The 26,877-nt window shown below is 36.2% G+C and overlaps 5 protein-coding genes and 1 non-coding gene across 8 annotated transcripts; 5 read left to right on the top strand and 1 right to left on the bottom strand.

The window, feature by feature from the left end:
- The first annotated feature begins 96 nt into the window (after positions 1-96).
- Positions 97-7,791, top strand: LOC130721080 (uncharacterized). Of its 3 annotated transcripts, none has more exons than XM_057571812.1 (10): positions 97-641; positions 783-3,621; positions 3,701-3,997; positions 4,083-4,169; positions 5,129-5,281; positions 5,525-5,688; positions 5,770-5,917; positions 6,286-6,408; positions 6,536-6,623; positions 7,393-7,791. In XM_057571812.1, the coding sequence occupies exons 2-10, from the start codon at positions 1,294-1,296 to the stop codon at positions 7,434-7,436; spliced, it is 3,432 nt and encodes a 1,143-aa protein (XP_057427795.1). In that variant the 5' UTR covers positions 97-641; positions 783-1,293; the 3' UTR covers positions 7,437-7,791. The 3 variants fall into 3 exon arrangements, with proteins under 3 accessions (XP_057427795.1, XP_057427794.1, XP_057427793.1); XM_057571811.1 differs by having other exon boundaries at positions 100-641; positions 3,701-3,964; positions 7,368-7,789; XM_057571810.1 differs by having other exon boundaries at positions 102-641; positions 7,368-7,789.
- A 766-nt stretch (positions 7,792-8,557) lies between these two features.
- On the top strand, positions 8,558-10,941 carry LOC130721315 (uncharacterized). The gene is made up of 5 exons (XM_057572080.1): positions 8,558-8,802; positions 8,892-9,018; positions 9,297-9,561; positions 10,355-10,480; positions 10,573-10,941. The coding sequence occupies exons 1-5, from the start codon at positions 8,711-8,713 to the stop codon at positions 10,695-10,697; spliced, it is 735 nt and encodes a 244-aa protein (XP_057428063.1). The 5' UTR covers positions 8,558-8,710; the 3' UTR covers positions 10,698-10,941.
- A 1,874-nt stretch (positions 10,942-12,815) lies between these two features.
- LOC130718238 (uncharacterized) lies at positions 12,816-16,653 on the top strand. Its single transcript, XM_057568768.1, has 5 exons — positions 12,816-13,170; positions 13,305-13,488; positions 14,612-15,029; positions 15,519-15,599; positions 15,816-16,653. The coding sequence occupies exons 1-5, from the start codon at positions 13,078-13,080 to the stop codon at positions 16,309-16,311; spliced, it is 1,272 nt and encodes a 423-aa protein (XP_057424751.1). The 5' UTR covers positions 12,816-13,077; the 3' UTR covers positions 16,312-16,653.
- Positions 16,654-18,110: 1,457 nt separating this feature from the next.
- Positions 18,111-18,195, bottom strand: TRNAM-CAU (transfer RNA methionine (anticodon CAU)). Its single transcript is given in 2 exon segments — positions 18,111-18,146; positions 18,158-18,195. It is a non-coding gene; the product is annotated as a tRNA-Met (tRNA).
- A 103-nt stretch (positions 18,196-18,298) lies between these two features.
- On the top strand, positions 18,299-22,384 carry LOC130718866 (E3 ubiquitin-protein ligase SP1). Its single transcript, XM_057569494.1, has 11 exons — positions 18,299-18,657; positions 18,741-18,793; positions 19,531-19,649; positions 19,772-19,867; positions 20,122-20,259; positions 20,368-20,433; positions 20,712-20,824; positions 20,899-21,009; positions 21,430-21,476; positions 21,557-21,659; positions 21,834-22,384. The coding sequence occupies exons 1-11, from the start codon at positions 18,584-18,586 to the stop codon at positions 21,934-21,936; spliced, it is 1,023 nt and encodes a 340-aa protein (XP_057425477.1). The 5' UTR covers positions 18,299-18,583; the 3' UTR covers positions 21,937-22,384.
- A 1,846-nt stretch (positions 22,385-24,230) lies between these two features.
- On the top strand, positions 24,231-25,581 carry LOC130718129 (uncharacterized). Its single transcript, XM_057568612.1, has 2 exons — positions 24,231-24,736; positions 24,938-25,581. The coding sequence occupies exons 1-2, from the start codon at positions 24,364-24,366 to the stop codon at positions 25,192-25,194; spliced, it is 630 nt and encodes a 209-aa protein (XP_057424595.1). The 5' UTR covers positions 24,231-24,363; the 3' UTR covers positions 25,195-25,581.
- The last annotated feature ends 1,296 nt before the right edge of the window (positions 25,582-26,877 follow it).

Here is a 26,877-nt window from a genome sequence, read left to right on the forward strand (position 1 = left end):
TATTTATTAGCTAATATGAATGTCAGAACGTGTAAAAAAGTTAATATAAACAAGTTAAGAAAATAAGCTCAAAATAACGTATATCATAAACTTTTTTTTTGTTTCCCAATATACACTACAATCGGCGGCCATGAGACTAATTTTTCGAGACTCGGAAATCACATTAAGTGAATAGGGTCTCTCCCAACAAATGTTTCTTCGTACTTGATATATCATGAACTCTATCAAACTATTTAATAAATGATCATGCTATAAATTTCTTTTTTTTTTTGAAATGGATCATGCTATAAAATAAACTTAAATATATTTGGACAAACCAAAGTTAAGGCTAAGACATTCCCTTGTTTTTCTGAAATGTCCATACCATAATCCATTCCGCGCCATTTTAAGGAAATATTGTTCTCCGACATCTCCGTTGGAAACTCCGATCCTCATGGAACGTTTTCCTCTCTCTCAACCATCGCCTCTCAATCAATCAAACAAACCCCTCTTTCTCTTTCTCTTATCAACAAAACCAAAACTCCAACCCCCATTTTTCTCTTTTGGGTTCTTCCAACCTCACCCCAAAACCTCCTTGCATTCATTCTCTCAATCTTCCTTCCCAGCTCAAATTCACCTTCAGTTTATGGACAAACGAACAGGTACCACCCCATTTTTGAAACATCACTTCTTTCATGGCATTTCTGGTTTAATATCAAATATGGTTCATTTCTGAAAATGGGTTTCATTTGATTCCTCTTTGTTCACTTTGTATTGCTTTGATCATGTCCCTATTTTCGCAGGGTCGATATTCTTAACTTCCTTTGTGGAATTTGGGTGCTAGTTCATTTTTAGGACCATGCATACAAGAAATAGCTTGTGATGGTGGTGATAAGAATAATATATCAATTGTGGTGGTGACTGGTGACATTTCCTGTTCCTCCTATGATTGTTAATGGACTGATTTTTTAGAATGCGCGGGAAATTCGTTGGTTCTCCATGTTGTTAATGGTGGAGAAACTAAGTTTCTCTGCCGATTTTCAATTTTGTTTGAGGGATTTTGTCATTATTTCAGCTTGATAATATGATTATTAAGAATGGCGCAAATGGCATATTTGAAATTGTTCAGAGTTTGAGGTTTGGCAGTTCTTTATGTTAGATAAGTTGTTATCTGGAAAATAAGCTTTGAAGTGACAGGATAAAGGGTTTATTTAGGAGAAAACGTAAGCACCGGATTGATGTGGGTAGGTGTCGAGAATTCAATGCTCTAGTGCAAAAGATGGTATTGTGGAGCTAACTATATCATCTTCCACCATGAGTAATGAGGATCCTGGAATTTCAGGCAGGCAATATAAAGATACTGTGATTTTTGGGTTTACTGACAGAATCCCTTCAGATGATGAAACAGACAATATATGTCTACAGACGGGTGAAGAATTTTCTGCTGAGTTCTTACGTGATCGGGTTGCTTTAACGAGATTTCCTGTCATAACTGATGCAGACCAGCAGCGCCTGCCAAACAGATTGGACTTTAATGTTAATAATAACAACTACCAGATGGTCTATGAGGATCTAAAGCATGTTCTTGGGCTAAGTAGAGAAAATTCTGATAGTAACCCGGATTTGTTAGAGACTGGTTTGGCCAGAGGATATGGTGCTGAGATTGACAACAGGGCTTATCCTAATAATTTGAGCAGATACCACTGGGAACATGGTGGTGTCGGACAGACATCAGGTACATTTTCTAGACAATTATCAAGTAAGTTTTCTGACGGATCTAGTTGTGATCAAGTTACTCCAGGACCAAATGCTCCTATTTACGCCATGGAGTCTCCTCATTCATGCCATCCTCACGGATCATTATTCTCAGAAGGTTCTTTCTATAAGAAGATAAAGTTTCTTTGTAGTTCTGGAGGTAGAATACTGCCAAGGCCAAATGATGGGAAACTCAGATATGTAGGTGGAGAGACACGGATTATATCAATCAGAAAGAACATCACATGGGAGGAGCTTATGACAAAGACTTCTGCTATATGTGATCAAACTCACATTATCAAATACCAGCTTCCTGGAGAGGATCTTGATGCTCTTATTTCTGTTTGTTCTGATGAGGATCTTCATCATATGATTGAGGAATATGAAGAGCTTGAAAGAGCTGGAGGCTCTCAACGACTGAGGATTTTTCTCATACTTGCAAATGAATCTGAGAGTCCAATCTCTAATGATGCAAGAGTCAATCCACCAAGTGATGCTGATTATCATTATTTTGTTGCTGTTAATGGTATGCTGGATCCAAGTCCACGAAAGAACCTTAGTGGTCTAAATTTGGCAAGCCATACAACCCAGTTTGGAAATAACTCTGATTACAACAGTCCACATTTCCATAGGGACTCATCCACATCTTCATTTGCTTCGGAGGCAAAGGACAACCCGACCTCTCCAAATTTGGTAGGAAAACTCTCAAAACGCCGTCCTCATTTGTTAACAGCACTGAAGGTAGCGGCCAATTCATTTAATCAAACACCTCCTTTATCTCCCATTTCTGTACAGCCGAAAGATTCTAAAATTTCTAATGTACAGCCTAAAGATCCAAAAATTTATAATGTACAGTTATTTAGGGACCAACCATATAATGTTGTTAACGAAAGCATTAGTCCCTTTGTTACGGAAAAAGATCCGCGTGAGAACTCTTTGTTTGTAGAGAATACCAGTTATGTTGATCCAATTGTGTATTATAACAGTCCTTCTCAAGGGTCTCCACGCGTGAATTACCATCCCAGTAATCAATACGTACTGGAGTCTGACCAAGTCAGGAAGCCTAGTGATGATTTTCATTTTCACAGACGAAACAACAGTAAAGATTTTGTCTCGCCTGCAATTTGTAGTCAAACTGATATGATATTTGAGAGACCTTTAGGCACCAATGAAGGTTCATACCATTTTAACAAGATTGTTTCTCATCCTCACGATCGATCGAGTTTATTCTCAGTATCTGATGGTAGAGAGGGATCTCAGTACAGAATATTGCATGCACTTTCTGACCCAATACTTGAGGAGAATGACGAGAACTATAAAGTTCGCATGCCATTTCCCCCTAATGCTGAGAGAGACAAAATGTCATCATGGGAAACTTCAAGTTCTTTGGAAGAATGTTCAATACAGCCAGGAGAGATAGCTAATAGGAAAGAGCATGTGGCTCAGTATCAAAACTTTCCCACTTTTGGAATGGCCGATAGTTTCCACAGAGTGTCAGAGATTGGTAAAGAGAACATGCAGCGTGCAGATAAAAGCACTAATTGGTTTGATGAAAAACTTGGACCAATGTCACAAGACAAAAATTTACAGTATATCTACTATCCACATGGTGTCTGCTCATCTTCACCAGATTTACAGAGTGATGAATGCAATGTGTCTGCTGGACCATATAACTCTTCGGAGTCCACAAGCAACATGACAGAGCAATCACATGGTCTACCATTAGATGTAATTTCTTCTCAGTTTTCCATGAGGAGCCAAAATTCATCAACACATCACCGATATTCTATGTCAGAGCCAAAAGACAGTCAACCACTTCACCCTGGCTCTTCTGAGTTACAACCTGTTGAGTCCCAAACTGAAATAGAGTCCATGCCACCTGTCTCAGTAAGTATCCCTTTTGAATCTATCAAATCAACAGTGAGATTGCATATAATAATCTTAACATTTGCATATTGCAATTCAGTACACAGACTTGGTTCATTCTTCATCGAGAGACGTTATCCTTGATGAGGATCATGCATGCCACCTGTACCAAAAGGAAGAAAGCACAGTCATTAACAAACAATCTTCTAAATACATTGATGAATTGTGTGTCAACAAGCCAGAACCGGTAGCTGCTGTCAAAGGGCCAATTGATTATATTACGTCAGGTATCCAGTCACGCTTACGAGTCTCAAATTTAGATGAAGAGGATGAAGTTGAACTAACATCTCCTGAGAGGGAAGAGGTAGAGTGTTTTAATCCAGAATCTGAAAGGAAGGTCAGAATCTGCAGATGAAATTGCTATTTATGGTTCATGATAACTGATTATATAACTGACACGAGGTTCTTGTCTATAATGATAGCTTGCAAAAGCTGATAGTGGAAACTTCTACACCCCTACCGGTGATACAGAAACTGTTGAAACAGAGGTTGATATTAATGGTTTACAGGTACGAACCTGTACACTTTGGTAGATTGATGCATATTATTATTTCAACCTTCAATATTATCATGAACCCTTAAATTTAATTTAATATTAAGCAAAATTTCTTAGGTTGACAAAATTGGCTTGTCAAGGTTGTGAGAGAGAGGATTGGATGTGATTATTTGAACTGAAGGCAGGCTGGCTGATTCAGCTTGCAAATTTTTGTGGTGAACTATGTTTTCTTGAATGGTTTGTTTGAAGGTGTATAATTACATTCTTTGGAATAATATTCCAATTTCCAAGTAATGATAAAAAAAACATAGTTTGGTTAATTTTTAGGAATTTAAAATCAAATGGTGAAAGAAAGAAGTGGGAATGGAAGTTATATTTACAATAGAACTTCCATTCAAATGCATGAGAAAATGGATTCCCACCCCTCAAGTTTCAATAATACCTTGGAAGTTAAAAATAAAAACTTGTACCAATCATGGGAATATCAGAATATCATGTTTGTAAACTTAGTTAATTTCATACTACATTCGTTTTCACAACAATCTACAGAGAGTTTACTCCTTTTATATTCTCTGTCATCCTACAAAGTTTATGTACTTCCAACTTCCATGCAATTTTGTCATGTTCAAATTTAAAATCAGATTTCTTATTTTTATATCAACTTTTTAAATATATATTAATTTTCCCATATCTCGTACCTGTATATTTACATACCTGTATCTTAAATGTTTGAATATCACCATATCCTGGGGTACTGGTGTCCATGCAACATATTTTGATTTTGAATATTAATGTCATTCTTTGGTAATGAGCAATCCAGATAGGCCTAATTGCACCTGTAATCTTATCTTTCCTCCAGTTTTCATCTGCTCTTTTTTCTTAGTTTGCCTTTCTTTAATTTGTTTTAATAGAAAGATTAGAAGAAGGAAGATCAACGCATTTCTGTTTTAACCAAATGCTTCATGTGTCCAGATTATTGAGAATGGTGATCTTGAAGAACAACAAGAGTTAGGATCTGGAACCTTTGGAACTGTTTATCATGGAAAGTGGAGGGGAACAGATGTTGCTATTAAAAGAATAAAAAGTAGTTGTTTCGCTGGCAGATTGTCAGAGCAAGAGCGGTTGGTAAGTCCATAAACTATAAGCAAGTTGAATTTGCATGTATACTGATTTGGTTTTCCTCTCGATCTTATATTTATATCATTACTTGTAAAGATGTTATGGATAAGTGCTTCCATGGTGAATGAAGAATTAAATTTCATTCACTTGGAAATTTTCACTTTTACAGGCCTTTAACATATTTTCACATCAAAACCTCTTGTTTGACAATGTTTCTTAGTTATATGATTACTGGATCTGTTTCATCAGACTAAAGATTTTTGGAGAGAGGCACGGATTCTGTCAACCCTTCACCATCCAAATGTGGTGGCATTTTATGGGGTAGTTCCTGATGGCCCAGGTGGAACGCTGGCAACTGTAACAGAATACATGGTGCATGGATCACTAAGGAATGTTCTCTTGAAGAAGGACAGGTAAGCTAGCTCAAATATCTAACTTGCAAACTGTTAACTAGATTTAAAGTCTATACTCTTACTAGATTAAACTTCTTGCAGAGTGCTTGACCGCCGTAAAAGGCTTATGATTGCAATGGATGCAGCCTTTGGCATGGAGTATTTGCATTTGAAAAATATTGTTCATTTTGATTTGAAGTGTGATAATTTACTTGTCAATCTGGGCGATCCTGAACGACCTGTATGTAAGGTACTTTGTAGCAGAAACAAGAATCTAATTCTTTTTTCCTGACTTCTGAGATTTTAAATAAGTCATGCTCATAGACATTTGATGCCATGCCAAATTAAAAAAGAAGTTTGCAACTTCTGGAGCAATTTGTTTTTTATATGATTTCTTGAATATGCAGCAATTTATAAAGTTTTTCCAATTATCTATACAAAGTTAATCACACTTGATATCCAGCTCCATACTAACAATTAGCTTTTCTTTTTTTGGGTTTTACCTGTTTAGTATTTTTTTTTCTTTTCAGGATACTCTTTCCTCATTTTTTCTTTAGGAACAATGTTGTTTAAAGAAAACGATTGGACTGACCTTCTTGGTGGATGTCTGATCTATAGGTTGGAGATTTTGGCTTATCAAGAATTAAACGCAACACGCTTGTTTCTGGTGGTGTCAGAGGAACCCTTCCATGGATGGCACCAGAATTACTAGATGGTAACAGTTCAAGGGTGTCTGAGAAGGTTAGGATGTTCACCTGTCTATCTATCTTCTTTTCTATAATTTTGACCAAGCACTTTCTGGTGGATGGAGCTACCCTTCTCCTGGAGAATGTAATTGAGTGTACCTATCTATTTTCATCTTCTGTAGGTTGATATTTTCTCATTTGGCATTGCAATGTGGGAAATCTTGACTGGGGAAGAACCTTATGCTAATATGCACTGTGGTGCTATCATAGGTAAGGTTTTGTTATGTATAATTTAAACTAGGCCTTTCTATTGTCTTTTCTTTATGAATGTGTAGATCACTCATTAGTTATTAGAGGCTTCTATAGTGTATTTTGCCCCTTAACCTTATTAAGTGCAGCTTGTTGTAGCACTCAAAAAGGTTTTTATTTGCTTGCCATTCCAAACAGTAACAGAATTGTGATGCATCTTGAAGAATTTTCCATGCTTAACATTTGCAAATATTAAATCAAACCAGTAACAGAATTGTGATATAAATAGTAAATCAAACCAGTTACAAAATAGGTTATAGGTTGGTATAAACACTTATTCGTGAACTAATCTTAGCAGGTTATGAAAATAAGCTCAAAACAACTTATGGGTAGGTCATAAGCCATTTACATAAACTCTGTCAAACACTTGCATAGGCACTTATGCTATAAGATAAACTCAAATAAGCTCTTCCAAACAGGGTATTGATGTGCAAACTTAGCTAATAGTAGAACAGTATTATTCTGTTCTAAGAGAAAAATATCACCATGCCAATGAACTAGTATAAATTCCAGGACTTAAATTCTTTCACTAAACTTAATAAACTTGATCACGCATGTCACTTATGCATTTCTACCTTAGGTGTGGTATGTTTTTCCAAATTCTCATACTTCATCTTTGAACATTTGTATTCTTATCACTGAACAAATATTGTCTAGTGAAGCTTTGTTTAAATTCTAATGAAGAGTTTGTTTACTACTAATTAGGAGGTATTGTCAATAATACGCTCAGGCCTCCAATCCCAAAACGCTGTGATTCTGAGTGGAAAAAGTTGATGGAAGAGTGCTGGAGTCCTGATCCTGCAGCCAGGCCAACCTTCACAGAAGTTAGAGATAGACTTCGCAACATGTCAGCTGCACTGCAGAAAAAGAGACCCCATATTGGAAATCGATGAGACTTCTACATTTTCCTTGTATATGAATGCAAATACGAAAGAAAGATGGAAAAATTGTTTAAATTTGTTAGTATTGTTGTATAGAAACCATTAGTGTATATAAAAGTTGTTCACCTAAAGTCCCTATTCATATTTTACCTATTCTTAATGTTTCTAAAACCAAATTGGTCATGAAATTAGTGAAAGTATTGAACTGGTTTAACTGTAATCAAATTATGGTAGATTTTTGTACCAAAAAATTATGGTAGATTTGATAATTAATAAAACTTTTGATTGAATTTGTCAAATACATATTTCATTATAAGTTATTAAGCGCAATAACTTTGATAAGAGTTAATCCAAGAGTAACTTGATCTGTCCTCTTATATTATACATCTAAAGTTTAAAGTTAAAGAGTTTGCCTAATATCAACCTCTAAAAGAAAAGTTCAAGTCTAGACCCTCATATTTTATCGGCTCAGCCCACCACAACTCCCCTTGAAGAAACCTGCATTATCTCCCCTTATGGTGGCCTCGATTTGGAACCTCCATCACTGCTAATTTGGAACTTCCATCAAAGTCGTTGCGAGCTCCATCTCGCGGAATAATCGCCCAAACCTCCAAAATACAAAACTCCACCACATGCAAAACCTCTCCTCTCGATATTGGTCTCCAAACAATCGTTCCACCTAACTCGCGGCCAAACCTAACCACATTGGTCCACCACTCATCGGAACCTAGCCACCCACTCCAACCACGAGCCACCGCAAACCTCCCTCCCCCGTGGTCCAGCAAGGTAGCCTCCACCGTTGAAACACATTATGTCTCCCTCTACTCTACTCATCTTGATTGCTAGAATAAGGTCCAAAATTGACACTATATATTTTTTAACTAAAGTCCACATTAGGTGTACACTATAAAGTTAAATATTGTAAAATTGACCATAGAAATAATATTACCTAATTTTTTTTTTTCCAATCAAAATGACTAAATGATGAGCATAAATATGCTAGTAAATACTTCCTCCTTGCTCTTAATACAAAATAGTTTTGAATCTTAATCGAAAACGAAACCCCTTTCCCTTTCCCGGGAAAATTTTCACACTGGAACAAACAACTATCAGAAAGCAAAGAACAACAAATTGAAGAAACCCCGTGATTTCATTCACTCATTTGCAATGAACTCAAACTCAAAGCCGAAACCAAAGCAACCCTCGCCGATTAGGGTTTTCGGGCAACGATCCGTTGCTTCAACCTTCCACTCAATCAAGTAAGTCAAAATCAAAACAATCTCCATTTGATTCCTCATCTTGAAAAATCTCCATTGCATTTTCTGATGATTCCTCTTGTTCGAACCAGCGCTCGCGATTCTGAACCAGCTGTCAGAAATCAAGCTTCACGCAAGAACGATTCCGCGCGTGCTTCGCTCTCGCACTTCCTCGATCGCAAGCTCCCAAAATCTCCCCTACCTCCTCAAACTGTTCCGGTAATTTCATCATCACATTCCTCTCAAACTCAAATTTAGGAAATTAATTTCGTTTTTAATAGTTGATGCTCTTATAGATGCAGAAAATTTCAAGAAAAGGGGGGATTTAAGGTATTTAGGGTTTGTTAAAGGTAAACAAGTGCTTAATGAGTGTTTTTCTGAACTTGTGTATTCTAGGTTAAAAAAGGGGGAAATTTATGTTTTGATTTTTATTTATCAATTATCATTCAGTTCAAAAGCACATTGTTTTATGGAACTCTCTGGATTTTTTTAATTAGAGGAAATCGACGCCCTTTGCATCGCCTTTGGGTTTAAGAATACCTTTGGGTGAGCATTCTGGGAATGTCAAGCAACATGAAGGAGAGAGAAATGGTGCCGGTGACGACGATAAGGTCATTTTTGAAAGGTTCAAACATACTGGAGAAGAAGAAGAGAAGGAAGGGGGAGGAGAAGACTTGGTTAGTCCATTTGGTGTTGATGAGATGGAAAATCCAGTGGTAGATGATATTCAAGAATTGAGGAAAAGGAAAAACCCTTTTGAAGGTTTTGTTTCCTATCCTATCATATTTAAGCTTGTGTTCTTAAAGTTGAATTTTTAGTATTTAATTTGTTGTTTATTGTTCTACCTGGAAATTGCAAACATGTTAAGGCAAATAGTCAAAGTAAAAAGTATTATTGCCATAAAATTTCTTGACTAATCAATCCACATTAGCTTCTTTGTTTGTTAATGTCAGAGAAATGTCTGCAGTTCAAAGTGTATTTGGTTATGTAGTTGAGACTTGAGAGCCCCCTAATCACTTATAGGGAAAAACTATAAAATGACTTATAGGGCTGTCGTGCTTTAGATTATGTGTCCACTTCCAGCTAAACACGCTATCGTTCTATTTTGCTTACTTCTTGTAAAATTATTTTGCATTGACAACATCTTCAAATCATATTTGAATGACTTCAGATTTTTGAGTTTTTTCAGCCTGACCAGATACTTGGGCTCTGATGAGAACTCTACTATGAATTTACTGTTATTTGATCATTGATGTGAATGTGATAGAATGCCTGAAAAAAATCCATGAAGCCATTTCATACAGAGTTTGAGATTGAATGGACAGAAATTAAATGGACTAGATAAATAGTTACTACCTTTAGCTGTTTGCAACCCTTTAGAAAACTGGCGACATAAAGATGACCATAAGGTTTTCAATTGAACAATCAAATAGTTGTTGAACTCTAGATGATTTCATAAAGATATGCTAGTCCTTTTCTTTGAAGGGTTTTCCTTTTTCATTTAATAGCATTTTTTGTTTCCTTTTCGGGTCTTCTTTGTTCTGTATGTTAATAGGTGGAAATGAAAACCAAAATGCCCAAAAGCATGTGGTAGTTCTTGGGGGTGAATCAAAGTTGAAGCCAAAAGGACAGATGGGAAAAGATTCTAGCAACAAGAAGCCAAGACCTCTCTATAATCACTGTATGATTTAATTGTGTACATAAATTTAGTTATAGAGAATGAGTTGGAAATTTGTTATAGACCTCATTACTATTTGTGTTTTTGATGAGCAGATGCAAATGGTCGCGGCTGGTGGGACCACGATATGGAAGGTGTTGATAATGAGGCATTAGGCTTCACTGAAGTATGGGAGGGGGTGGGATCTACCACACTTGGAGGTATAGTGGATTGGCATTGATTGACATTTTATATGTTGTATGTGTATGATTATGAAAAGAAGTTTGTTTTTAATGTAGCTTAGCTTAGCTTTGAGATGAACACAATCCTAAACTCATTTTATTCTAATTAGTTTACTCCCAATCATAGCGTGAGGACTAAAACCAGGCCTGAGGGATGGTAAGGCGTGTATTGTGTATATGATAAGATGTTCCTAAACTCATTGTATGATAAGACGTATACATTTCACATAAGACTTCACTAGACACAGATTTCTCCGCCTTCGGTTAAAACTACAATCGGGAATTTTAAAACTTTCAGGGATCTAGATGCAATTTTGCTCTGGCGAAGAACTAAATTCGGCCAATGATAGATAAAAGGAATCACTCATTATAATCAAGTTAGAAGAGATTCGTGGGATATAATATTGTAAAGGCATAAACATGTAGGAAGTCCCTATAAACTCATTTGGTTTTTGTCCCTACATTTTGATTTTGTTGGTTTTAGCTCAAAAGTAGTTAAGTGCAAAGAAATATTATGGTTTTAGTCCATGTCGTTAACATCCATTACAAAATATTAGACATGGCTAATGGAGATACATGTGGTTGTTGACACATCATCAGTTAATCATAAATGGTATCCTACATAACTTTTTATCCTTTGTGGCACTAAATAAAAAAAAACCTACTTTTCCTTATTGCTTTTAGTCCCTCAAATTTTCATTCTTCATCTTTCCTACACAGACATCACCATTCTTCATCTTTATCTTTCCCCTTCATCTTCTGCATTAGAAGAGAGAAGATCTAGAAACATCATCATTTTCAGAAGCAAAAACAAAACCTAGGAACACATAAAAGAGGGAGGAAGAAGACAATGAAGCAGAGGAAATTGAAAAATTACTCATCTTCCTTTTATAGTTTTATTCGCCCCTTCTCCTCCACACCCTCGACCCTTCTTCCACCACCACCATCGCCACCCTAATCATCAAACCTTCTTCCACCACATATCCACCCTCATTTGTCAATCATCACACACCACAGACCCTCATTCAAAGCATGATTGCACCACCTACTACGCTGACTTTCCCCATTGTCTCCCCTCCCTACTCCAACATCGTGCCCCCCCTAACTACTCTTGAACCCATCTCCTCGATCGGGGCTTCATGGAGGACATTCGCTTTGTCTACGTCTTTGATTGCAACCATTTCAACGTCGCATACTTGGTCACCCACAGGTCATCAAGGAGAAGTTTGCATACCAATCCATCACCACTCGCAAGCTACCAAATTCAATTACATCCACTCGACACTCTTTAGAGTTACTTATTTTGGTTGTTTAACACTATTTATGTGGGTCCAAAATGAGTCCAAAATGTCATATATGAAGTTATCAACTCATAAGTAAATGATGCAATTTCTACTTCAATGATGGTCCTGAATTCATTCTATAAGCAACTCATATATTTAAATTTTCTATTTCTACTTAATGTAGTGAGAATGAAATGTTAGTGCAAAGAAAGTTTTTTTAATCAAAAAGCACTTAAGAACCGCCTAAACATTCATCGCTTGCAGAAGCAATCATTGCTTAATTTTAAGTAACAAACAACTCCACGTAAACGTGCTCCAATGTGGAGAAAAAATAAGCAACTTTGCTTAGTCTTGCCTTAAAAACTTGTATAAGAACTCTTGCTCTTTAGTGTGCGGTTTAATTTCAATTGAATTTAACGTAGATCACGTTGAAGCCAACATGTCAAAATTTGAGTTCTCCAATCCTCCTTAAACTCAACATGATAAATTTTAGTTTCTTTTTAGTGCATTGAAATACGTGAAATTATTGACGTCAAAATGACCTAACGTAGTACACCATCCGATCAATATTATATGTAAAAAAATAACATTTTAGATTCATTGAATATAGACTAGATACATTATTTATTGAATGAATTTAAAAACTTGTTTTTTGCTGACTAGAGGGTGTAGTAATTAAACACGTAGACGGCCGACTCACGATCATAATTGACCCATAATTTAACGATCCAGATATATTCAACATTAAAATGGACGGTCGAGATAATTTAACAGCAATAACCTACCAAATTAAGCAGTCCAAGGTTGAAGAAGAAGACAACAACAACCAACTTGTTCCTTGTCCTCTACGGGGATTACAACCTGGATTTTCACTTGGTGTGTGTCGACATGTCGTAGATTCCTACCATTTCGGATTCTTCTGCATTAAACTCATGGTCACAAAAAATCCTACCAAATCATTTCAGTACCACCCAAATATTCAGATCCTCAAAAATCTTCAACAGAGGGATAAGAAGTCGATGACGCTGTGACAGAGCCATTCAAGGAGGGGAATTTCGGTTTCAAAAACCCTGTTTCTCTCTTCCCAGAAAAGATAATGCTGCAGAAACTGTGCTTGATGACTTCTCATGGTTGCCCTCCTGGGCTTGCTTTGCAGCAAGAACTTGCCATGATGGGCAGCATCATGAAGGTGACAATTTGGTTTATTATTCATTGAGTTTAATTGCTTGATACCATCTGTGTTTTCATGTCAACAATTGTGTATGCAGCATTTTTGTAATTGACTAACTTAGTTTCTGTTCTTGAATTATTTGTTTAATACAGGCTTGTCAATGTCAACCACTATTGCCTTCTCCTTTACCAAAGCCAGAGATTTTGAGATATCAGTCTCCTAGTCTTAGGCTAAATCCATATGAGACAAGGATGATGCAAGATGAGTGGTTTAGCTGGAATCCGTTTGTTAATCTTGACATGTCAACTCTGAGGCCTGTGTTTCCTGTTATCCAAGGTGTGCAGGCAGTTCATTGAGTTATATATTTGATTTACCAATTTGATGTTAACTCCGTATTTACAGTGTTATGTGATTTTTTGTGCACTTTCATGTATTAGTAGAATATTTGAAAGGTTCAGGTAGCAGTGCTCTCTACCGTCAGCCCGCCCTATCTTGTGTTGTGTTACTTTCAGTAATCTATTGTTTTCTTATAGACTAAGTTTAAATTTCGAATTCGACAAGCTCTGAGCTAACACAGAGCATGTTCTATTTAGGAATAGTAACTAATAATCCTGCAAATGCAGTTACAGTTTTGTGACAAAGTGGCTTGTATTCAAGTATGGGTTTCATGGCCTGACACATGGCCCTGCCTGAAAATCACGCGTTGCAAGTGGACGAGGAATTTCAATGCACCCCTCACAGTGTGGATTAATATTGATATTTGTAAATCAGTAGTTAGATCACAGACTGTACAAAACATTAGCAAGTGTGAAGATTTTAGTTTATTTGGATATGGATTTGAGAGTTGAGAAAATACTCTTTGTAATCTTCATTGATCGTTTTAGAATCTCTATATTTTGTTACAGCTAGCTGTAGGTCAAACCATGTTGTTTTTTATTTTTATGAGCACTATGGTGTAGTAAGCACAAGTTATTCTAAGAATACCAGTCAAGATGCCAGTGACTTGCTTTAAATTAAGAGGGACAAGCTGAGGCCTGCATAGAGGATTACCTCCATGCTCTAAGGAAGCTACTCACTAGCATCTTAAGCACAAAGTACTTCTTAGGGAGAGATGACCATCAAGCAAGACTACAAACTAAAGGAGACATTGGACCTCATCTTTATGGATCATTGGATGTGCTCCTGGTTACAATATTTTCTTCATTGTGTGTTATATTGGTGAAATGTTAAACCCAACGACCAAAAGATTATGGTAATACCTAATCAATGAAGGTTTCTTTTCTCTCTTAGGTATGATGTGTTGCTAGTTGCTAGATGGTAGATTTGATTATTGAGCCTGCATTTACTGCTGAGAACCCTGAGATGAATGTTCAAGATGATGTATGCTGCTAAATCCTATGGTTTTCTGTTATGACTTATGTGTCTTACTCTAAGTTGTTTCACTTATCTTTGGTTGCAGAAACCTTTCCAAGAACAGTACTTTTCAGCCTTGGCGTCGTTAAACAATTCAATGAGCATGATCAATTTTTGCAGTCTATCACATCTGACACTGCTGAAGCAGGGCTAGGAGGAGCACATATAGATTTGTTGTCTAACCTGATGGATTTGCAATTGTCAGGCATTGATGAACGTCAACAACTATTTCCATCTCTTGTCTACCCAAATAGCAAATTGTACATCTCAAAGCCTTTGCTAGATATTTTTCAAAGTTCTGCCTTTAGTTCAAAGATTACCGTTCATCCAGATGGTCAAGTCACATTCATGGGTACAACAATTGAGATGAAAAATCTACTTTCTTTAGTTGCTGAGTCCTATTCATCAGAATGCACGATGCATATGGGTGAAAAACGGTCTATGGTTATTCCATACTTCACTAGGTACAAATATGTCTACCTGTTTAAGCTTCTATTGATCACATGAAAGTCTAACTGTTTGGGTTAACTCAAATCACTATTTCATGGTATAACAGAATAATCAGCAAATTTTCTTTGTTAGAACTGTTAATCCACTGATTGACATCATTTTTAATTATATTTCACTGTCAAAGTTAAAAGCTTGTCCAAGATATGTTTCTAAATGTGTTTCTTTTCTACTATACTGCGATATACTGGAGTCTTTGCAATCTGCATGATAAAACCTTAAACCTTGTTGAGTTTATTGGTTAAAACGTTTAACTTTTTTGGTTTAAACCACAAGTATCTTCCCCTGAGGCAATCTCTTGAATTGATTCTTTAATAAGCTCTTGATATTGCTATTATAAACTTCTGTTATAGATATTATTACCTTTTGGATCCACATTGTTAACCAGCTATTTTTGTTAGTTATGTATCAAGTAACTGACGTTTGCTGACAATCTATACGGACAGGCTAAAGATCAAGAAAGTAGAGGCCAGAAGTCTTTCCTCGACATTGGATATTAATTCTACATTGGCTGTTCCTTTAAGGAGGTATGAAAAATATGCTTTCCGCGACAAATGGCCTCTCTCCTTACTCTGGGATATGCAAAATATGCTTTTCTAGGAAGTTATATTTATTCAAAAAATCGTTCACAATCATTCTATCATTTCTGGTCTGAGGACTTTTCTTAAATTTATCTAATGATGTGTTATATTTATGCCCTAAAGAAATATATTTAAAATCAATGTTTTTCTCTTGCTTTGCAGTCCTCAGAAGGTCAAAGTCAAGCAGTCACAAAAGAAGAACAATAAAGTAGCCAGGGAGAGGGATCTCTACAAGAAGAACTACGTACATGCATGTGAGAGCCTTCTGTTCTTGATGGTTGACAAGAGGCAAAATCGGAAAACAGCAATTCTCTCACTGAAGAAATCTGGTCCCGAGCTTCCTGACCTCCTCACGCAATTTTCTGCCGGCATTGCCGGTACCGGCCTTGCTGTCCTGCTAACTGTGGTCTGTAAGCTAGCTACCGGAAGGGTTCCCTTTTGCACGTCTAAGCTCTTCAGCACAGGGTTTGGGTTTGGGCTGGTTTGGCTTTCTTGGGCAGTAAACAAGCTAAGGGATACAATTGTAAACATAAGCAAGAATGCTGGGAAGATAGGACTGAAAGATGAAGAAATGATTCAAAAGGTGGATAACAACATAAGAGAAGTTTACTTCAGAGCCGCAGCATTGCTTGCAGTGGCAGTGCTAAGGCTTGCTTGAGTGGTACTGTCTCTGAAGATTTGATCATGCACAGTTCGAAAAACTGAAAGTGCCATAGGCCTAAAGCTGATCCGCGATGCAAGAACTGTTATATCTTATTTGTTGGTGAAGTGATAGCAAAGCAGAGTAATCTCGGTTTCATAGCAGTTGAACCTTTACTTGATCTTCTGAAGCACAAGATTGTGGACGTTTTGCCTTGATCATCACTACGGTATGGTTATCGTGTAGTTTCAATTATCCAAGCAAGTAACATAATAATTTTCTCAGTGTTTTTGTGGTAAGATAAATTGTAAAGTGTAATATAAAATTTTGCAATGGAATGAACTGACCGATTTGGTGAAACTGTTCAGGTTTTCCTTTCCTCAGAAGCCAGATATGATAATATCCTGCATGAATTATTACTGCAACAAGATTTCAGTTCCTGCAAATCTGCAATCATATTCTAACAAAGTCATAATTATTGAATATGTGCATAGTTAAATGAGGGGATAGTAGAAGAAACATAATTTATGCCACTAGACTAATACACTGAATAAGCATGAATTTAGTGATTTACCCAGAAAGAGACATCTTATAAATACCAGGTAGATGCATTGAGGTATGCTGTAATGCCCAGTGCCCATTAATTTTCATCAGAAAAAGCAGTAATCTTCTAAGATAAGATATGCAACTAAAGCATAAAAAAAAGAATCCAATGTTTTGTTTTCAAGGTGCTTTTGTTAGAAACTAACATTTTTCCTCTCCGGTTCTTAACATTGGAATTACATTTTGACAAACAAAAATGCTAGTAACATACTCTTCAAAACAATCTATGTGATCTTTTTTTAAAGTCAAACACATTTTTTATTGAGTGGGAGAAAAATATATCCAGTATTTTGAAAATAGATCAATTATAAAGCATGTTTGTGTTTAAGAGCGTGTTCAAAAGAGCATGTTGCCAATTCTCCTCTTTTGACTAATGGGAATACAAACACTCAAAATATTAATTTGGCTCATGTAAAACTACATGAAGTAACATCAAATTTTAAAAATCCGCACGGATTTACTCACTAGATAAACCCTTTGCTGAGAGCTGAACCCCAAGTCGCTCTCGAGCAAAACCCCACTGTCAAGAAAAGTGAAATGGATCCAGAACCCCCAACATTTCAGTTGGCGTTGGTTCCGTTGCGAACTCTACTCTGCTGAGAAGTCGTTATTACTGGAACTTACAGGCCCCTCCGTCGCATTCTAATCAATCTTTGTCGTTATATTGTCAGTCTGCTCAGGCGACCGAGCAAGTGCCTCATCATACTGGGTGGATCTCGAGGATTGAGACGACGAAGATTTATAATGTACTATTTTTTACTTACTGTAATCCCTCTAAACAAATGTCTCTTCCGGGAGTCGAACTTCTGTTATAAAAAAAACCTACATAATGTGAATTCAAAAAATAAGAATTCTATGGTAAAATGAAGGCTTTCATCCACACCCAAACTTATCCACACCCGGTGAGACATAAAGGGAAATAAAAAATATGTTAAATAATCTGATAAGAAAAAAGTTGATAGAAATGAAATAAATGAGCAAAATAAAGGGGCAAGTGAGTTGTGAATATATTAAAATCCAAGAAGTTAACTACAATAAAGAGTAAGCAACGAGATAAATTGTGTACAAATCATATCAAAATGTATTTTTTGGTACAAATCATATCAAAAGTTAACTACAATGATATACAAAAATACAAACAAAATGCACGGGATGTGTTACTCAAAAACCACTGACAGTAGAGATATTTTGAGAAAAAGAAGTTGAAAAATAAATGGGGTGAGAGAGGCTCGAACTCTCGACCTCAGGATTACTCAGAAGCTATGAGACCTACGCGCTAGCCAACTGCGCCACCACCCCTTTGTGCTAATCTCACTACATTAAATTTACTTATCTACTCATATCATCATCTCATGTTAACCTTGCATTGGAAATTTTCATTGATCAATGGTTGCCACAAAATTTCATTGATTTTTTCATTTTTTGTGAGGTAGAAAGAAAACCAAGGACCCTTTCTCTCACTTTACTCATTGCATCAAATTCCCATACCCTTTTCCCCCAAATCCAATTTTTCTCTCAATCATTCCCCTGTTGAATAAAAAAAACAAACTTTGGTAGCTTTATCCGAACCCCAATTAATCAAAATCAAATTTTTCGTTCATGATTTTGAGTTTTCCCTTTTGCAAACCTCAAATTTCAATTCAAGCTATGAATTTGGTGAGAGCTTAGGGTTTGAGGTTTGGTGGAGATGATTCCTTGGGGCGGTATCAGTTGTTGTTTGAGTGCTGCTGCTCTTTACCTTCTTGGCAGAAGCAGTGGCAGGTATATTGAATCGTTGCATGAGAATGGTGTTTGTGGTGTTGCTTTGATGTGTAAAGTTTGAATCTTTTTTCATTTGGGTGTAGGGATGCGGAACTTCTTAAATCTGTGACACGGGTTAATCAGTTGAAGGAGCTAGGTATGTGTCTTCTGTATTTGTTGTCAACAGAATTTGTACTTATGCAAATTTAAGTTGCATTATTGTTGTTTTGAATAGCATGATCCTAATTACTTGTCTTCAAATGCATGTTATATCCTGTTGTGATTTTATGTATAGTTGGACTTGGATATAATCATAATCCAAGCAAAATTTTTTCAAGCCAATGAGGTTTTTTGTACTGTCTTGTATTGCTGTTTAGTAGTTACAAAACAAATTGTTGGTTGGTGAAACTGGTTGAAGAAAGTATAGATAATCAGCCCTGACATAATTCACAACCTCCCTTTCCATGTTAAGAATGCTGGCCATTCAATAGGTAGCTTAAATTCCATAATCCATACTAGTTTTTGGTGGTTGGGACTAGCAACATTTTTTTTAAGTTTGTTTGGTTTTTGAATTGTAGCTTCCAGGGACCAAATGTTGGTGGCATTCTAGAAAGTGCTAGTTGCCCCTGAGGTTGAGCTTATTTGGGTTGTTTGCTGATTATCAATTGACATGATATATTCCTCATTTTGTTAACATTGAGTTTTCACTTTTCACATTCTGGCCTCCTTGATATGTATCGCAATTGATGTCACTTGCTATTAAAGCAAAGTTGTTGTGCATTTGTAAGTCCAGAGGATAGACGTTAGATGCACTTTCATTGTAGTATAGTTAATTAGTGATGCAATACTGTTGTTATTTCTGATCATGCTTGCTTGGGATTCTTCACTTTTCAGCACAACTGTTGGATGCGGATATATTACCCTTGGTTGTTTCAATTTCTGGAAGAGTTGGTTCTGAAAACCCAATTAACTGTGAATTCAGCAGTTTAAGAGGCGCAATAGTTGAAGAAACAGTATGTAGACATAAATTTCTGAAGAGCTTGAATAGTCTCTATTCTGTTTTATAAGGATGTTTGTTAGCTCATTTTAGCCCTTTGCCATTGATGCTGAACCTGTTTCGTAATTTTCTTTTTAGGCAGAGCAACATTTTCTTAAACACAATGATGCTGGTTCCTGGATACAAGATTCGGCTCTAATGCTATCCATGAGTAAAGAAGTTCCTTGGTATCTGGTGTGCAATTATCTCAGTTCCTCTGGTGGATTTTTTAACATGAACTATTATAATTATTATTGGTTATCACTTATCAGGCAATTGGGATATTCTTCTTAAAGACAATATTTAAGTTTATGGACTGAAAACCCTCTTCTGAAGCTAAAAAAGGATTATAATAATTTTTTTTTACTGAATATATATTTTCTGAGTGAACATGAAATTCACTTGAAAAAAATATTGAAGATCACAGTGCCTTCTATTTTGTGTGTTAGGAAGATGGGACTGATCGTGTGCATGTAGTTGGAGCTCGAGGTGCCACTGGTTTTGTATTACCTGTTGGAAGTGAGGCATTTGAAGAGTCAGGTCGGTCACTTGTACGTGGAACATTGGACTATCTGCAAGGTCTTAAGGTGGGAGTGTTATAGTCACATCCATCCAACCCCTTCTGCTTCCCACACCCCCGCAAGAATAAAAGAAATTTAGAATCACTGAGCTGCTTATTGAATTACTTTTTTCAGATGCTTGGAGTTAAGAGAATTGAGCGGGTGCTTCCTATTGGAACTTCCTTGACTGTTGTTGGTGAGGTAATCTAATTAGTTTCTAGAATATGGCTAGTTACTTTCTCAAGAGTGTTATACATTACTGGAATTCATTGCAATTGGTATTAGCAGTGTTGCAGAGTAGATAGGTAATGGGACAAGACATAGTAGGAGTGGTACTTTCATGGATACTAACTAGAATGCTATGTGCTTCTATGATATATACCTCATCACTTGAAATTTATCATTTCTAGTGCTGTTTTTGTGTCTATAAAATATTAATGCTTTTCTGTTTTTAAACATTTTTTAAACTGCATAACCAGGCTGCTAAAGATGATATTGGGACCGTTCGAATTCAGCGACCCTACAAAGGGCCCTTCTATGTCACTCCAAAAACGATAGATCAACTCATTGCAAATCTCGGGAAATGGGCAAGGTTGCTATACTAATGTAGTTGCTTATTGTGTTTTTGGTGTGCTGGATTTTTTATTGACTAAATTCTCTTATTAGGTGGTACAAGTATGCTTCAATGGGCTTGACAGTGTTCGGTGCTTATCTAATAGCTAAACATGCTATTCGGTACATCTTGGAAAGACAGCGCCGCAACGAAATGCAAAGAAGGTACACGTCATTGGTGATTCTTCTTTTTAATGTCGGAAAAACTAAAATCACATTGAAACTTGAAAGCTTTTTAACTAGAAAAATAATTTTACGATATTATTATGAACAAGAGTTCAGCTATCAACTTTCAGTGGAAGTATACCCCAAGTAATTCCACATTTCCACTCCATTGAGTCCATTCATCATTGCCTTGCACTTCATTTTCACTATGAAGCTGTGCCATGGCTGGGTCGGGGGAAGGGTCACAAACCTATTGAACTACTGTTTTATACAGTCTTATCTAGTTATCTTGCATTTACACGAGGCGGATTCCATGACTCAAACTTGTGATTTCCTTGTTACATGATAGTAGCTCCAACACGCTGCGCCAAGGTTTCCCCCCTCTGTCCTACTCATAATAGTCTGAAAATTTTAATGCAGGGTTCTTGCTGCCGCTGCTGCTAAGAGGTTGGGACACGATAATGAAGGTAAATTGCAGTGGTTCTGTTATATTTAAGTTTGCAATGGCTGTTTCAATATCTAAAAGTAATATTTGATTCTTCCTCAGGTGAAAAGGCTGACGGCTTAGTAGACAGTGCTAAAAGGGAACGCTTAATTCCAGATTTGTGTGTAATATGCCTTGAGAAGGAATATAATTCTGTTTTTGTTCCGTAAGTTATCAATCTTCTCATCTTTCTTGCTTTGCATAGGATTTCCAACTTCAATTCCCACACACGCACCTACTAAACCAGTCAAACTGAGATATTCAAATCCCCTAAAGTAGAGTTATCTATTCAGTTTCATGTCCCAATTAAAAGTCCCTAAGGTCTATGCTGTATTATCAGGTGTGGGCATATGTGCTGCTGTACAGGTTGCTCTTCACACTTGACCAGTTGTCCTCTTTGCCGGCGACAGATAGAGAAGGTCGTGAAGACTTTTCGCCATTGAGTATTGTGCATAATACCTTGAGCCCAACTACGTAAAGCGACACGAAATGAGGAATCTTACCTCAAGAATCCAAGAGAGACAATTTGGTCATTGATAGTTGTATGATTTATGCAACTTTCATCAGTCATTTTCACAGGCTTTGCCTATGAGCAATTCTGAAACCAACGGCTTTAAAAGAAATATCAAGCTGGTTATTCACTGATTGGTTCTTTTGGCATAAAATTTGTAAATATTTGTTATCAGCACAAGTTGCATTGAACTCTTTTCAACTATCTTTGAACTTTCTACATGATAGAGCTTCACGGTACCACCTAATCCATATAACTGACATCACCTAGTGAGAAAATGCTCGGTTGCTGTGTTACTGTTGGTATTGTAAGGAACTATTTCCTTATAGGATTTTTTCTATACTTTTTATTGACAGTTCTGAGAGAGATGATTCAACTTATCCCATGGATTTCTTTTTAGACTGATAATGCCTGTTAGTGAAAGTCTTTTTTCTAATCTAACCTGAACTTTTATATGCTCTTCATGCCTTAAATATAAGCATGCACTTTTTATGATGCTTTAAACATTAGTATGCAGTGCATTAGTTCCTTTGCAATCCAAATTTTATTAATTATGGTGTGTTTAGGTAAACAGGTTAATTAAGCGATTTTGATAAGTTAAGAAATAGCTTATATATGTTATAGTGGATTATGCTTTGTCTGTCAGCTAAGTTGGACAAAACTGTTCCCAATACTGTGAACAGTTTGGAATATATCCTTGTCCTTCTTAAATGAAGGATGGCAAGAACCATTCACCAATGATGGAAAAGAATTGATGGTAAGATAGGGAAATCTACTCTTTTTTTCTTTGAATGGAAAAATAGGGAATATTTGCTGCGAGAATAAAGGAGTAACTTCATACTTTAGATCACTCATAATATTCGGGAGTGCTTAGCTTTAGAGCTCTTAATATAACTTGGCAAGATGAAATTCCTTTCTACTTAAGCATATTACAGCTGCCTACAATAACTCCAAGTTTTTCATCACGTGCAACATTAACATTGAATAAGTGACATTAAAATTACATAAGTATAATTGATTTGCTTATTGATACAGTCAAGTATCCATACCTATTACTCCCTCCGGTCCTATTTATAAGCAACAAAAAAAAATTCACATAGTTTAAGAAATGTAGTAAAACTAGATAAAATGCATTAAATTTGTCTTGAATCAAAATAAACTTCCAAAATTACCCTTTGTTATTCATGTTGGAAAGTGGGAAAGAGAGAGAATAATTAATGAGACACATTTTACAAGTTAGAATTAATAAGGGCATCATTGGAAAAAAATAATTAATATTTGTCAAACTTTCATTTGGTTCTTATAAAAAGGACCAAGATTTTTCTTCTCTTTCATGCTTATAAATAGGACCGGAGGGAGTACATAGTAAGATTTATTTATGTCGATCCATACCTAGTAAGATTTTTTTATGTCGCTACCCGCTCGGGAAGCGGTTCCATGTATCTCCCAATGAATGTCTTTCCCATGCTTATCTAGCTTGCTTAAAATAGGTAGAATCAATTAAAAAGATTAAGATATTAAAATAACAATTGGAAAAGATAATATTTTTTTTACTGTAGTTATTATCAAAGTTTGCGAAAATTACTCTGTTCTGATATTTATGTAAAGTTGTTATAAGGAGCATTGAACTTGATATGCAGAAAACTCAAATCATGAACAAGCATTTAAGACAATGGTTTGTTCAAGGAACATAACAATCGACAAGCATGAAGATAACTATGAAATCATTTTCTTTTGGTATTTCTGTAGACTAATACTGAGTGTAGTTTCATGACTGTATGCTGTTTTTCACCATAAAGACATATTTATCTCCATATTCCCATGGGACCTTCAGAATCACGTTTCCTGCCTGCGTGGGAAGCCGACGTAATGAGAGATTCTTGCAGCTAGGATTTGTTTCTTTCAGCAATCAACAGCTACAAGACTTTGCTGAATCTTATACTACCATCTATGTACTCCTTTAAAAGTCATCATATCCACTTTCTTTTTTTTTTTCCTTTCAAGGACATACATATGCCCACAGTGTTATTGGTCTAGGTGGAGAAAATAGGGAGCAATGAAGTGGGAATTGATCCCTTGCCATGGAAATTAAGAAAAAGCAACCTCATTAGTAGCTGTTAAGAATCCTATCCTATATGGTTTCTTCAATTACAACTTTTGATTCCCAATTCAAAAGTAGATGTTTTTATATATTTTTAACATATCTTGTCTTTCCATCTTTCCTTTTACACTTGAAGGATAGATACACAGTTAGACACTATAAAACATCAGAGCAATCTTCTGCAGCTCTTGCAGTGTTAAACCACCCCCTAATCTTCTTAGCTTTAGCTTGTTTGAGTACCATTCCCTGCACTTTTCTATGGAGAACAACAACAGTTCAGGTTCTTCTGTGTGCACCAAAATCCGTCAAACACTTGGAAGCAAAACCAAACCTCTTACTCCTCCACGTCATAAGCATCATAAAGAAGCATCAGGAGCAATCCCCATCAAGTTTGATTCCTCACCCCCTAATGGAAACAAAGCAGTTTCAACTATACCCAAAGGTGCTTCAGCTCATGTTGGAAACTCAGAAAGAGCAACAAAAGTAGCTGCCAAGGTAGAACATGAACCTCAACCACAGTATGTTCCCATTCAAGGGAAACACCCCAAAAAAGAAGGGGTTCAAGGCCATTTGGGGGCACAACATGTTCATGTGGTGCATGAGCATCATGTGGTGAACTTTGAGCATCAAGGTAAGCAAGGACAAACCTAGGTAGTGAGAAAATGAGACAGTCACTTACCAAGAATAATTTTTTTCTTATAAATAGTATTCAAATGTTGTTTTCCTCCGTAAAATTTTTATACGGCCGCTTCAAACTAGTGACCGTTAATTTTGCTTGATATGTTAAGTTTTCATCTACTTCACCTATTTTTTTCTGGTTCTGTCTCTGAAGGTAAGAAACCGGAGGATATTAATGACACATTCAGTGATTTCATCAAACGTGCTAAGGGCAAGATCAGCAGAACCGTGACAAACATTGGTTGGAGACAGAGCAATTACCCTGCAGCTGAACCAGATCATGAAGGTCATGTTACCAACAAAAATGAAAGCCATAATAAAGACCATTTTTCTGAGTTTATTCATCGTGCTAAGAAGAAGATCAGAACTACAACAATGGTTAGAAAGACCGGTTCCATGAGAAGAGATTAAGAAGTAATCTGAAATTGGAAGGGGAACCAGTGTGTATCTAATCTAGATTATGCTTCTTTTCTCTACTTTCCACTCCACTCTTTCCTTCTTTTAAACCATATATCATGAATCACATCTCTCATAATTATCCAACCTAGTAGCTAAGTGGAGGTGAAAATTGAGCACTCACAAAATAACACCCACCTGTTTTCACCTCATGAATTTATGAAAAAACATTTCATTTCCTTGTTCTAGTAATGAATGACCTTGCATAACGTGTAAAGAAACAAGACCTTAGCGAACCAGGGTAGTATTTCTTTTCAATCTGTGATATGTTATGTTTGTACTGAACTGTTGTTGTCTTAATGTTATCTATATTTGGATTATGTTCTCTTGTTTCTTCTTCAAGTTGATTATATTGTTATTTTATTTTGAGATTTTTGACGTAATTACGTTTTATATACGTTTTATATGCTCCTTTCAAGGCCCTTTATACTTACAAGTTACAATTCACTTGCGCCGTTTAAAAGAACGTATTTGAACTTATCTTGTAGCATAAGTGTTGATACAAGTGTTTGAGAGAGCTTATGACTCCTCCTTAACCTATTTTGAAGTAATATTATTAGCTTATGTATAAACATTAATATCCATCTATCATTTATTTTGAGTTTATTTCAATAATTTTTTTAAATTTACGTATAACTAAACTCTTATGCAATAGGACTACTCAGTAATCTGTGTTTCAACCCGAAACCAATGAGCCTGAGGATTTTTTGTGCAGTTGTCAAGGTCGGGTTGGAAAACAGGTTTCATGAGTGCAAACAAACTTATTGGAAACAGTTCTGACTATCGAATGCATGTTTATAAATAAACCTCCACTGATTCCCGAGCCGACTGTCCCCTACCTTAGATTTTCCTGATGCCTACTCTTAGAGTTAGTCGGACACCTCATTAACCCTTGCCTACTGATAACCCTAGTTTGTGCACCCTCACTCTTCGCCTCTTCATACCCCCTTACACCTAGCTTTCATCCACTGCCTCCTTAACCCCAATGTATCTTCATTTTTATTTCCTTTTGATTTATATATTTTTAGCACCATTTTTCAATCTATATTTTATCAGCATTTATTTGGTCACTCTTCTCATTTCTACCCGCTCGAAACTAGATGTGGAGGCTGAAGAGGTAGGGGCTGCATTATCAGACCTCTATAAAGGAAGAACCAATCTCATTATTTCTCTTCTTATGGTTTCTTCTTTCATTTCTCCAATTATTTTACCAGAAAACCCAAAAACTTTGAACATGAGCAAGCATTGATCTAAACCGAAACAACCCACCTAAACCATCGTCGAACCAGTCGAAAAACACCTCTACCTATGCTATAGGCATTTATTGACAAAGTGTTTAACTAAGTTGTTTACTCAAATGTATCAACATGCTTTACTTGGAAGAACATATCATAGAGTAAATTTGTGTAGTTACTACAATCAACTATAAACTATTCCAGGCTATCGGACAAAGATCAAATGACTAATATTTATTCTCAATAAGTCAATTTGAAATCAAAAAGCTCAAAAGATATTGATGGCTCTCTCATGTGAGATCCATTCCCCGAAAATATAAGCTACATGCAATTAAATTGGATTCATTGTAAAAAAATTGATTAATGGCCCAACCCAATCATATATATCGAAGACAGCTAAAGC

The sequence above is a fragment of the Lotus japonicus genome, chromosome 5, assembly GCF_012489685.1.
Source record: "Lotus japonicus ecotype B-129 chromosome 5, LjGifu_v1.2".
NCBI lineage: Eukaryota > Viridiplantae > Streptophyta > Magnoliopsida > Fabales > Fabaceae > Lotus > Lotus japonicus.